We start from the raw sequence: 13,441 nt of genomic DNA on the forward strand, positions 1-13,441 counted from the left end.
AGCTAACCACCACTAACATTTATCATAAAATATAAGCATTCATTTTCAGTTGAAATAAGTTTAAGAATTAGCAACTAACAAGTGATTTTCACATGAATCAAAACAGTTAACCATAACTTCCATTTCACAAGATCATGACATCGGAGAGTTTTAACTGACCATTACAACGGCTATAAGATTATTTAAAAGATCAAATTTTGGGATGTAACAGATATGCCAAAGCCCAAACAACAGGCAGTGCATGCCAAGAGGTCAACAGATGCAAGGGGTTCTACCTGCCAAGTTCCTCCTCATAGCCACCAGCTGTTGAAGTCAATTCAAACGTACAGCCCAGGATGATACATCTTTAGTCATTTCCCTCTTGAATCATCCCTCTAACCGGTCGGATGGCAAATTTTTTTTCTTGTCTTTTGGAGAGGATTTAAATATTATTCCTCTGATAAATCTGTTGACTGCTAGTACTCAGTAAATCTTTGATAAATATTACAAATGTAGATACTTTATATTTCAGTATGCATGAGGGACCATAGGAATTTTTATTCTTGATAAGTCAGTAGGAAGATCAGTATGTTGGAGATTATATCCCACGTCAAGTTTTGAAAAAGGTTTGTGTCTCAATATCTGAAAATGATCATGTTGAGAAATGTGGCAGTCTTCCTGTATTTTTGCCTAATCTGGCTGCTGTGTCTTATTTGTAATCTGTGGACAAAGCAACCATTGACGGGACTGTTGCTTTTAAAGGACTATAATAAGCATGTCTTCCGATTTTTGAACTCCGTCGATTTTTTTAATTTGGCAAGCCCATGACTTGCTTGAAGACTGTTTACTTAGAGCTTTCTTAGAAACTGGATTGCAAATCTTTAATGGGTAGTTTGTCACATTTTCTTGAAATTTACTTTACATGAAGGAAGAATTTCAAAATCATCGTTCATATGGGAATGATTTTTAGAAGGTTGCTATGGGGCTGGGCTTCTCAGTCTGGAACCCCAATTTAAAAGAACCAGCATTCGCGTACATTGGTAGGGTATATTTGGACGTGGTTTACACAATATACATGATGAGTTCCCATGTCAAGAGTTGTCTAACATCTACCTTCGTGTGGTAGTGCCTTATAAAAAATTCTGATGCAGATCTAGGTGTATGTAATTCATCAGGTGACATGTTTGCTGAACCATAGTCATTTGATTCACAGATTGGATTCCCTAAGACTCAAGAATCTTTGCTTAGCCATCCCATAATTGATGAAGCAATTCAAATCATTAGTCATATCATGGACAAGGGGATTGCAAAATTAGGAGAGGCATCAGTTTTGCATATGAACAACTTTCAGTAACTTTGAAGTGGGCATCATTTTAGCAGTCTTCATGCAATTTCAAAATCTTAAAGGTGAAGTGTTATGGAAGGGCATAACAATGAACTTGACCTATGTCAGTAATTCTAGTTAACCCTACTCATGCAATGTTTATAGAAGAAAGTTAGGAAAACATACCTGGTAAATCTAGGCTGGTGAAAGAGATACTTAGATGACATAAATGCATACATGCATTATGCCACTGTTTTAATTATCTTTTGCAAGACACGATTTGGAACAGTGTGTGAGGTATAACCAAGACCTATCTTCAAATGAGGAGGGAAGACTTCCTGACATCCAGCTAAACCTGAAAGCAAACTAAACTAACCATAGGCTAATTATTATAGACAAGATATACAAATATGCACACTATACAAGATTTCACTGAGGGGTTTTTCACAAATAAAAATGATTATATGCTTATGTTTTTGCCTCAGATACAAACACCAAACTATTGAAGACGTGTCGTGCAACAAGATTAATTGTGTTTGAATGTAATTGTAGAGCTGCCTAGTCGTTCTAGTGTAATTAATTGTAAACTTTCATTATCTGAACTGCCCTTATAATTCTAATTATGATACTTCATAGAGTTGAGTATGTGAAATTTGAAATTTAAGAACTCCACGCCTAACACCCAGTTTCATTCTTATAGTGGGTCAATATCTGTATTGATCAATATAATTTTCAATCTACGGTGCCAAAGGGTCCATTGGTACAAATTGATGTTGGCAGGAATATTAGAGATCAGATCTTTATAAAAGCTTTAAACCACTTAAAGGCTATACAGAGTTTTTGATTTTGTGAAGAGAAAACATTTTTGTTTAAACAGAGATTGAAGTGATATAAGTTCTAAACATTGTATAAGGGATTTAACATCGTCATAATTGTAAAACACTGGAAAGCTAGATAATATTATTATAAGGTTTGAGTTGTGAAAATAAATTGGATTATTGGGAATACATTTTGTTTTGTCCATATAATTTATTTAGATTTGTGTGATCATGTTAATTTGTCTTTTACATTATGGGCACATCTTTGCTGTTCTTTTCAGGAAGGTGGTGTTAATGTGACTGCTAATTCTGTTCATCCAGGACCCATACCTACAAATCTTATGCGTTATTCAAAACTTATTGGTAAATCGCTTCCCTCTTTTAATGTTAGGTTGTCTTATGCGTTATTCAAAACTTATGGATAAATAAATATATTGATGTGCACATTAATCAAATCTTAGTTGGGCACTAAGATGTTAGGCAATATACCTTGCAAATAAAAGTCTATTTTGGACTATCCTTATTAAAAATACTTTAAATGTAGACAAAACTTAGTAGTTTGTTGCCTTTGACTGAGCCTTTTGAAGAGCACATGATTATACTGAGAGGGGGTGGGGGGTGAATTAGTGTAATAACAATTTTGTCAATTTAAAACTTTATCGCCACAATAACTTCAAATCTTGAAATAAACCATTAAGCACATCTACACAATGATACAATGATTTACGTGGAAACCCAATGTGGGAGAAAAACATAGCAAATGAATGCTTAATATAAAATTGTTCTTTTACAAAGATTTGTAGGCTCCAACCTACTACAGGCTCCAACCCCTATGTTTATGAGCACCGACTCGCTGGAAGCTCCAACTCCCACACTTCACAGACATTGACATAGTGGAAATACCAACCCCCACTCCTGTCTTTGTGAGCACCAATCCACTACACACAAACTTCTTTTCCACCTGATACTATTACTTACTCAACCGATAATAGACAATGAAATCATTCCCTCAACCTTTCACTTTATAACTCTGTTTCAATAGATTCTCTACTTCCAACACACATACTCAATATATATATATATATCAAATTTTCAATCTGATTACATATGTTTTCTTTTTACTCTTCTTAATTCTAACTTCTCATTTATTGCCACACTTCTTTGCTGCTCTTCTAATCTCTTCCTATGCTTCTCTTTTCTTCATATACTCTTACTCTTCCATTTTCACCTTCTCTCTCAATCATAAATATATATATCAGATTAAAGTCTGATTATATATTCCTTTAATCACACTTCTTCCCTTCTTATTTTTTTATTTACCGACTCACATATTCTTCTTATTACTCGATCTGCTATATTCTTCAAATAATATCTTTTCTTATTTAAGTTAGTAGTAGGGAAATGTGACTTTTCAATGTGGAAAGATGCTTCTCTTCAAAACTAAATCGCACCTCTTCCAAATATTACCATTAATTATTTAAACATTCAATCAAATATTAATTGATTCTAATCACTGCATCTTCTTAGATCATATTTGTTAACCTTTATTTGTATTTTTTAATGTTACCATTCCACGTGATATTTTGAAAACCCATTCACACTTTACTAAAGGGCATCACACACTGAGTGTAATTGTCTTTGATAATCGCCGTGAAGGCTTCCTTTTTAATCGATCTGGTTCCTTAAATTTGTTTATACGCTGACTTATGATGAATGGGGGAACACAATACAGATCGCCTTTGCAAGTATTTCAAAAACGACAACATAATACTGGCTTCTAGATAACTCCCTCATGGCAGCACTTTTGTTGACCTTTACTTGTTGACGTCGCCATTCTCATCAATTTTCAAAACTATTAATACTACGGATGAAGATATACGTAGTATGTGTCTTCTAGGATACCCAACTGTTCTTATGACAAGCATTTGGGAATGTATTATGTTCATGGTTAATTCGATACACCATAGTTTCTTATTTTTAAATATTGTACCGATCCATTGTTCATGGTTAATTGTCGCTGATTACATCCATGTTGTAATTACATCTTCATACTCTCTTGGCATTTGTTATGCTGTCAGATCTTATAACTAATTAAATTTGAATTGAAGGATACAGATCAATTGTTTAAACATGTTCTCATGCTCCTGATACTTTTCAACTTTATCTGCTGTGTATTACGAATATGTTCCAGATATACTTCGCTGTCCTTCAAACCATTTTGACTATTACCATTCTGTAAGTAATGATAATGACAGTCATTAATCATGTTGCAGGGTGAAGTTCATAATCGATGGGCACAAATGATGAATTGCTGAAGTGCATACTTATCCCCAATACATCACCCAACATATAATGCTTTACCGTAATTATCAATAGTTACGTCACAATGTATTATATATATATATATATATCAATCTGCTGATGATGTTTCTTTTTTATCAGTGTGAGGAGCTTCATAGCTCTAATTCTTTCATTGCATTCATACTTATTTGCAAAGCTCAATTGCCAAGAAATGTATATTTTGTCTCTGATATTAATCTTCCTCATATTCATACCTTTGACATTGATGAAGATTATGCTAACAACTTGTCCTTATTTGGTGAATTCCTTTGACATCAATAACAATATGTCCACCAATCTCCCCCTTTGTCATTGATGGCACCACTTTCTCATCTCTTCTGGCTCTCCTCCTTTCCATATCTCCAATGGCAAAGAGATGATTATCAATCTTCCATCTACAAACCGGTCATCAATTACTTCCCACATGAAAGCACTGTAGCACTCCCCCTGTGAGGAATGTTTTGTTTTACTCCCGCATCTGCTCCTTCGAAGATCTTTCTCAACACTTTGACATCAATGCAATCGGCTTTCAATCTTCTAATCTTTAAGATATCAACTATATTGACCATCTTACTCCAAGGGACTAATGGATAATCTCATAAGTTTCTTTCGCTGAGTTTATGCTCCTCCTTATAACTAGGTGTATGAAGTGCAAGTTGCACTTGCACCAATTTCTTCTTCTTCCAAACTTTTGTAGTTCTCCCCTTTCGATCATTCTGCCTTGAATTCTTGGAGATTATATTATTTTCTTTGTTTTTTTCGAGTTTCTTTCTCCACACAAGGATTGCTTCTTTTTGTCTGGTGTTTGTATGATTTCTCTTATATGCTTTAATATGTTTTCATGACTCCATATCTGTCGTGTGCTGCACTAAGTGCCCATCATGATTTCTTTTGCTCCATCCATGAAAGCTTTCATTTTGTGTTCTGCATTCTCTCGCTCTATGACCAAAATAATTGCATGAGTGACAATATACATAGTTCAGTCATGTTGGCATTTAGATGTATGCCCTTGTCTTGGAGGAAACGTTTTTCTGATTTTGTCCTTCTTTCTATCTATGTTTTTACCAGGATTTCCGATTTATTGATATTTCAACATATCTTTCAAGTTCTTCCTCATTCTTAGATGAATCTTCCATACTACTTCCTTCTTTAATGAATCTTTGGAATGTACAATCATGATGCTTTGAGCCTTTTTCATAAGGTATTCCTGTCTTGTTGGAAGATGGCCTTTTGCTGTCAATGATATTAGTCAGAATTTCAAAGCTCTTTTCAAACTTTAGATTGCTATTCAATTTGATAGTGGTTTTCTCTAAATCACTTTTCAACATGATGACTTCTTCCTTTAATCTGTGGCATAATTTGCTTCTTTTGTATTTAGCTTCCTCATCATCTCAACCTGCAATTGTTTAGCTTCTTCTAATTGTTCTTTCAATGTCTCAATTACTTTGATTGATTCAAATATAATTCTTGAATTTCTATTTTCTATTTTGCATTCATCTCCTTAAGATTTCCATTTTCTTTGTAAGCATAATGAAGTTCTTCCATGATATCAACACCCTCATACTCATCGTAGGCCTCTTCTTCATCTTCTGTATATGTAGTGGATCCTAATTTGAGTTTTCCATCATCCGGGACTTATTTTGTATTTGATTCATTATCATTTTCATTTTTTATTGCCACGTGTATTCCAAGTGTCATCTCATCGCATATGTTAGGTTCCATATTCCCACATGTATCTGATTCTATAATATCGATACTATCATCACTGCATATTGAGTTGCCTCCTTTTTCAAAGAATTCATTATGGATTACTTCATCTCTAGTAGTTAGTGCATTGCTATTAATACCCTTATTCGCATTTCCTTTTTTCTTATTTTCTTTCCTTTTTCCCATTTGTTCTTGATAGATCTATCTTAAGCAATTAGACTTCATAGAAGGGACCCACTCTGATACCAATTGAAGAGCACACGATTATACTAAGAAGGGGGGGCAGGGTGGTGAATTTGTATAATAACAACTTTGCCAATTTAAAGCTTTGATCACCACAATAAATTCAAATCTTGAAATAAACAATTAGGCACATTAACACAATGATTTACATGGAAATGCAATGTGGGAGAAAACCATGGCAAATGAATTCTTTTATATTAACTTGTTCTTTTACAAAGATTTGTAGGCTCCTACCTACTAGAGGCTCCAACCCCTTTGTTAATCAACATCAACTCATTTGAAGCTCCAACTCTCGCACTTCGTAGGCACTAACCTATTGGAGCACCAACCCCCCACTTCTATCTTCCAGAGAACCAACCCATTGCACACAAACTTCTTTTCCACTTGATATAGTTACTTACTCAACTGATGATGGACAATGAAATCATTTCTTCAACCCTTCACTTTATAACTCTATTTCAAGTCTGCATAGATTCTCTACTTACAACACACCGTTGGCAAATTGACTAGGTTACACAATGTCATGTTGTTATTTACAACAACATATAATGAAGATTGAGAGAGTAGATCTTGAAGATAAAGTTTTGGGTTGAACACTTAGAAAATTGTCTAAGTACCACAGAGTTTATCTGTCAGTACAAACACTATTTTGATCAGCGTAGTTCGCAAAGGTATGTTTGGCACGTGCACTCTTAGGTACAATATGTTGGGATGCCTTAGGCATGTGCACAAGGTTGTACGGTCAGTATAGACGAAGATATTACTGTTTTACAGTAACAATGTTGAGTCAACAGAATAGGGTAAAAGCATGGAATCGAGTATTTTATATTAAGGAATTGTTTAATTACTTGATTAATTAGGAATGACATCCTATGTGTTAACCTTGTCAACAAGAGTTAATTTTGTATTTTGGTAAATGTAAAAAGATATGAAGGCCAGCAATGTAAATTAATATGTAATAATAGGGTATAAAAGAATTTTTTTTGATGGGAAGTCATGTGTGATTTTTTTGACAAGTATGTGATTGTTTGAGATGCAAATTCTGATGTGAGATTAGAGCAATATGATTATATGATCAAGTTTTGTGAAGAGCAGCAAAGGCAATTCAGATATTGAAGATATCAACAATAGTAAGGGGTTTTGTATATATGTACATATATATAGATATTATATATATGTCTATGTATATATGTGTGTGTACACACACACACATATCTTGTATTGAAGAACATTATTGTATATTGCATGTTTGGGCAGTGGGTTCATTTTGCATACTTTCTGTAATTGTAATAACAACTCCTAACAAGGTTGAGGCTTCTAACAAAGCCCAATCCTCTAACAAGGACATAGACACTATACAGATGTAGTAGACTCCTAACATGGTCAATATCTTTCACCATTCTTTTGATTAGTGGATCATTTTGTGAGTGCCATCCCCATCGAGGTTTTCCTTTGCCCAAGGTTTCCCCAGTTTACAAAATATGGTGTTATGTGTTGTATTACTTTATGGTTGTGTTTACTATTCAACATAATCAGTTTGCTTTCATATGCAAGTTATAAGTTTGTTAATGATATCCATAATTAGGATAAAGGTTGTGTAATACTGATTCACCCCCTTCCTCTCAATATATCCTATTTCTAACAATTGGTATCACAACACAGTTACTCATAGAAGGCCTAACAACTTGAGTAAGATCTTGATGGATATGGACTAGTTACAAAAGAATCTAGAAGAAGCTTTTGAACAACTTGATGTACTTTCAAAATAAAGAGATACTTTGAGAGACACATAGGAAGATGCTATAGATTACATTGAGAAGCTAAAGGACTAGATTGAACATCTTAGATCTAAGAAAGAGTCTAAAGATCAAACCAAGGATTGAAACAAAATTTCAAGGCTTGAGAAAAAGAATGAGATCCTGAAGCATGAGCTAGAGATTACAAATCTAAAGTTGAGCTTGAAGGATGATGATAAGAAGATTATATTAGATTTGAGATCTAAGAATGCAGATCTGAGATCTAAACTTGCGAAGATGGCATTTGAATTTGAGTCATCAAAGTTGATGTATCCAGAACTTGAGAAGTGCAATACAATTGTGAAAGGAGAGTTAACATGGTCTAAGTTACATCTTGAGAAGTTGTACTCTAGCACTAAAAAACTTGATGAGGAGATCTTTACACAAAGACCTTCTCATGATAAGACTGGTCTTGGATATTATGAAAGAGAATCATCTAAGAGGAATGACGTTACAAAGGAATCAGAAACTGTGATCCAACAACCCGACCAAGAAAAAAAGACATGAACAAGGTTGAGTCAAATCAATTTGAAGATATACCTAAGCAACTTGAACAAGTTGAATCACCTAAAGAAGGAACCAATTTAGAGGAAGAATGCTATGCATGCAATGAATTTGAACACATGAAGGACTGTACAAGTAAGTCATTTAAACCCCTTTCTGGTTACTATTATTCTTGTCATGGTTTTGGTCATAGAGCGATTGAATGTAAGAAACCTATATTCAATAATGATAATAGTATAATGTTTAGAGGTAATAACCCTATAGCTCATAGACCTATTGGAGGAACCAATTTTATAAGGAATGCCATTATGTGTTATAAGTGCAACAACTTTGGGCATATAGCTAGAGATTGTAGAGCATAGATCAACCAATTAGGACCTAGGTATGGGAATAATGTTAAGAGTTTGTTAGATTTGTAACAACATGAGACATAAAACATGATATTGTAGGATGAACAATATGAGAATGTCTAACAACATGAGGAATAACATGAGAAACCCTAATCTTAGAAGGAATATGAACAACAACGAAAGAAAATGTGAAAGATCTTGTAGGAAACCTTGATGAATCATTTGTTAAAGCTAAGGAACCAATAAGTTCATATGCTATGTTGGAAAGTGAGCCAAGTGAAGCATCTAAGTGTTAGGATTAACCACAGACAGATATTAACAATTACATTCGAATATAAACAACATCAGAAAATAATAAATCACATAGAAGAGAACACAAGACACCAAGATTTAACGTGGTTCACCCAATTCCTAGGTTATGTCCACCAAAAAACAAGTCCAATAGTATTAAGATCCGGTGATTACAACCTAATTACAATCTGTAATCCCTTACAACTCAATACCACCGCAAGAAGCAATTATCACATCACACCTTATGAAAGTCTCTAACCCTAAACCGTTTTATACAAGTATTTTTGCCACTGTAGGGTTAAAATTAGTTACAACATGTCGGCCCAAAAATGTCGATAAAATAGCCCCAAACCCTGAAAATCCTAAACCTCGCCAAGGAATTATGGACTATGTATAATATTTCCTTGATTAGTCAACACAAACTAGTAATCTCGCACTTGGGGATTGATCAAGCTCCATACTAGACAACAATCTCCCTCTTGGAGATTGATCCTATAACTATGCCACTACTGCATGAGGCTCCCACTAGATCAAACCACCCTGGACTCTGTTGTTCTTTTATTCTGTTTAGTATAGAAGACCAACTGAAGTTGAAGAGGACTTCATCTTTTCCCTTGTCACTACCTTTGTAAACATATCTATTGGATTGTCATCTATATGTTATATCTTGTCCAACTTTAACTGTCCATCATCCAAAAATGATTGAATGAAATGGTATCACAAATGTATGTGTTTTGTCTTTGAATGTAGAGCATAATTCTTCACAAGATGAATGACACTGACTATTTGTAAATAAATAATTATCTTTTTGAGGGTGTCCCAATTCTTCGAGGATGAACTAAAGCTATATCATCTCCTTGGTTGCCTTTGTAGCAACAACATACTTTACCTCTGTAGTGGATAAATTGTTCACCTTCTGTAACCTAGAAACCCAACTCACTGCTGCCCCACCAATAGTAAATACATAACCTGTAGTACTCTGCTTGGTATCAATATCCCCTACCAAATGTGAGTCAAAATAACCCTGCAAATCAGTAGTAGAGCCCCCAAAATGTAAACGCTTCTGGATGTTCCTCTCAAATATTTGAGAATTCATTTAACAACATTCCAATGCTCAAGCTCTGGATGACTCATATACCTGCTAACAACTCCCACTACATGTGCAATATCTGGCCTTGTACATACCATAGCACACATCAAGCTTCCTATAGCTGAAGCATAAGGTACCTTGGACATCTTATCCTCCTCTTCTTGTGTCTTTGGACACATCTCTTTAGTCAACTTCAAATGACCAAGTAAAGGTGTGTTGATAGCTTTAAGATTCTCCATAGAGAAATGTTACAACACCTTCGCAATATAACCAGCCCAAGATAATGTCATTTCTTTGCTTTGCCTATCTCTCCAAATCTTCATACCAAGGATTTGTTTTGCTGCTCTCAAATCCTTCATAACAAATGGATGTGCTAACTGTTCCTTTAACCCATTAATGTGATCCATGTTAGACCCAACTACAAACATATCATCAACATATAAACATAAAATAATGTAGTTGTTATCATCCAGCCTCTTAAAATAAACACAATGATTTGAATGACACCTACTATATCCATGCTCATGCATACAACTGTCAAATTTTAGATACCATTGTTGAAGTGCTTACTTCAAGCCATATAAAATTTTCTTCAATCTGCACACTACGTTCTCCTTACCTTTGATCTCAAATCCTTGTGGTTGTGCCATATATATCTCTTCATCCAAATCACCATGAAGGAAGGTTTTTTTAACATTAAGCTGCTCCAAATGCAAATCTTCAGTAGCCACAATACTTAAAACAATGCCAATAGAAGTCATTTTTATAACATGAGAGAATATCTCATCAAAATCAATGCATTTTTTCTGTGTAAATTCTTTTACAACTAACCTAGCTTTAAATCTTTTCTTACCCCCATCTTCTTTCAACCAGGGAGTCCATAAGGGACATCTTAGTCATGGTGTCCTGGAATGACTTCTCAGACCCTATCCAAAGCACTATTGGGGTGAAATAGGGTTGCTCTATATCCCCCCCTCTTTTTGGCATCTACATCGATGAGCTTGAGGCATTCCTTCGGGATTGCTCACTCCCTAGAGATGGTTGTTACTTACATCAGGTGTTGATCTCCATTCTCCTATTCACTGATGATGTGATTCTCCTAGTGTCCTCCCCTGATGGACTTTAGTGGCTTCTTGATGGTTTCGCCTCTTTTTGTGACTCACGTGAGCTATTTGTGAACCTCGGCAAGACTCGGGTCATGGTCTTCAATTGTTTGAAGACCTCGCTCCTCCTTTTTTATTTCCAAGGTACCAAGATCGAGATTGCATCGTCATATACATACTTGGGGGTTAAGTTTTTTAGACCTCGTTTTAGCCTGAGACCGGCCATGTAGACTCGAGTCAACAAGGGGCTCGACTCCCTTGCTATACTTGAGCAGTAGTTCTTTCGACACCACTTCCAGGACACCATGACTAAGATGTCCCTTCTGGACTCCCTCGTCAAGCTAACTATCCTCTATGACTCTACTGTTTGGGGCCCCTCCCTATCGGAGTCTGACTAGGCCTTAGTTGAGAGAGTCCAAACTCTTTTTCTTTAGCACTTTATTAGATGCCACCAGTACACACTACACAGTATTGTTCTAACAGAGTTTGGAGCTCACCCTTTCAGATTGGGGACCATCTTTGATTTAGTTTGGCTTCTTCACTGGCTCTAGAGCTTTGTCGATTCCCCCGACAATCATCACAAATATTCCTACTTGGCCTATTGTTCCTCTTAGGAGGTTGTGGGATCAAACTCTGGCCACAAGTCTCGTTGCTGGTTTGCCTAGGCCTCTACCCTCTTCGGCTTGATTGGTATTAGAATGGATCATCTTCCCCCCTTTCAGTTTTCTCTGGACGCTCCAGCCCACCTTCTTCACCCTCAACGGGAGTTGAACGAGCATGTTAGACTTGACATCTACAGACAATATATGATCATGACCTGGAGGAATCCCCCTGATGCACTTTGTTCGCATATGGCTTTCTATGTTGAGCACTTTCTTGATATCCAAGATGAGATCATCTTATGCCCCTGGTATCTCACTCATCGTTGGACTCATGCTCATCGCATCTCTTTGGGATCTTTTAGAGTGGGATTGCACCGGCTTCGTATTCAGACTGATCACCAAATTGACAGGGAGGATAGGATCTGTTGCCTTTGTCACCTCAGGGAGGTTGAGACCGAGTCCCACTTTATCTTCCGTTGCCCCATCTACTATGAGATTTGGGGGAGATTCTACTGTCTGTTCAGAGAGGGTCAATCTGTTCCCTCATTTTTTAGATATATCAACCAGCATTGTCTCACATTTTGTCTTCAAGAGACCACGCGGCTTCGTGTCCACACTCTACAACTCCGACTTTTCTTAACACTGACCCCTACACAACTCATCACCTCCTCTTTCACTCCTACAGTTCCTGCCTGAGGATCAAAGCGACCTCTTTGCACTATCTTGATTCACATTAGATCTGTGAGACCCGACAGAGATCACACTTGGCAATGCCTCTCTACTACTACTGCTTCTTGTAGGCTTCAGAGGCAACCTTCCAGAGCACATAATCGATCTAGTGCACACCTTTCCATTCTTGACTACTTGTCGCTTGTGAGTACTTAGTTCTAGCTCTTTCTTCTTTTGGTTCTTTTGTTGTTTTGCTTTCATGCTCTTTCCATGGACACTGTTTGGTGCTCCACCCTTGCTTACGTTTGTCCTTTATACTATTTCTAGTCCCTTAGACCCTCAGTCTCCTGATGGACATTAATAAATTTATCTTTATCTTTATCTTATCAAGTTGTAAACCCATTTATTCTGTAAAGCCCATTTACCTGCAGGCAATTTGCATAAATCCCAAGTCTTATTTTTTAGCAAGGAGTCCATTTCATTTGCAATTGCAGACTCCCATCAAGTCTTAGTATCCACCTGCACAACTTCATATAACATTCAGGTTGACTAGCATCCATAAGTAAAATAGAATACAAAGAAGGAGAAAATCTTTCTGGAGGTCTACTTAGTCTTGTTGACCATC

General features: G+C 36.0%; 1 protein-coding gene across 1 annotated transcript in view; it reads left to right on the forward strand.

The window, feature by feature from the left end:
• The window catches only part of LOC149544779 (short-chain dehydrogenase TIC 32, chloroplastic-like), a 142,591-nt gene that overhangs the window by 116,047 nt on the left and 13,103 nt on the right, over positions 1–13,441 (forward strand). Inside the window, exon 6 of the mRNA XM_089795354.1 lies at positions 2,403–2,484. Within this exon, the coding sequence (XP_089651480.1) occupies positions 2,403–2,484 (82 nt within the window). The remainder of the gene's footprint in view (positions 1–2,402; positions 2,485–13,441) is intronic.

The sequence above is a fragment of the Cupressus sempervirens genome, chromosome 8 (assembly GCF_028749045.1).
Source record: "Cupressus sempervirens isolate cs-2001-9-10 chromosome 8, ASM2874904v1, whole genome shotgun sequence".
NCBI classification, from domain to species: Eukaryota; Viridiplantae; Streptophyta; class Pinopsida; order Cupressales; family Cupressaceae; genus Cupressus; species Cupressus sempervirens.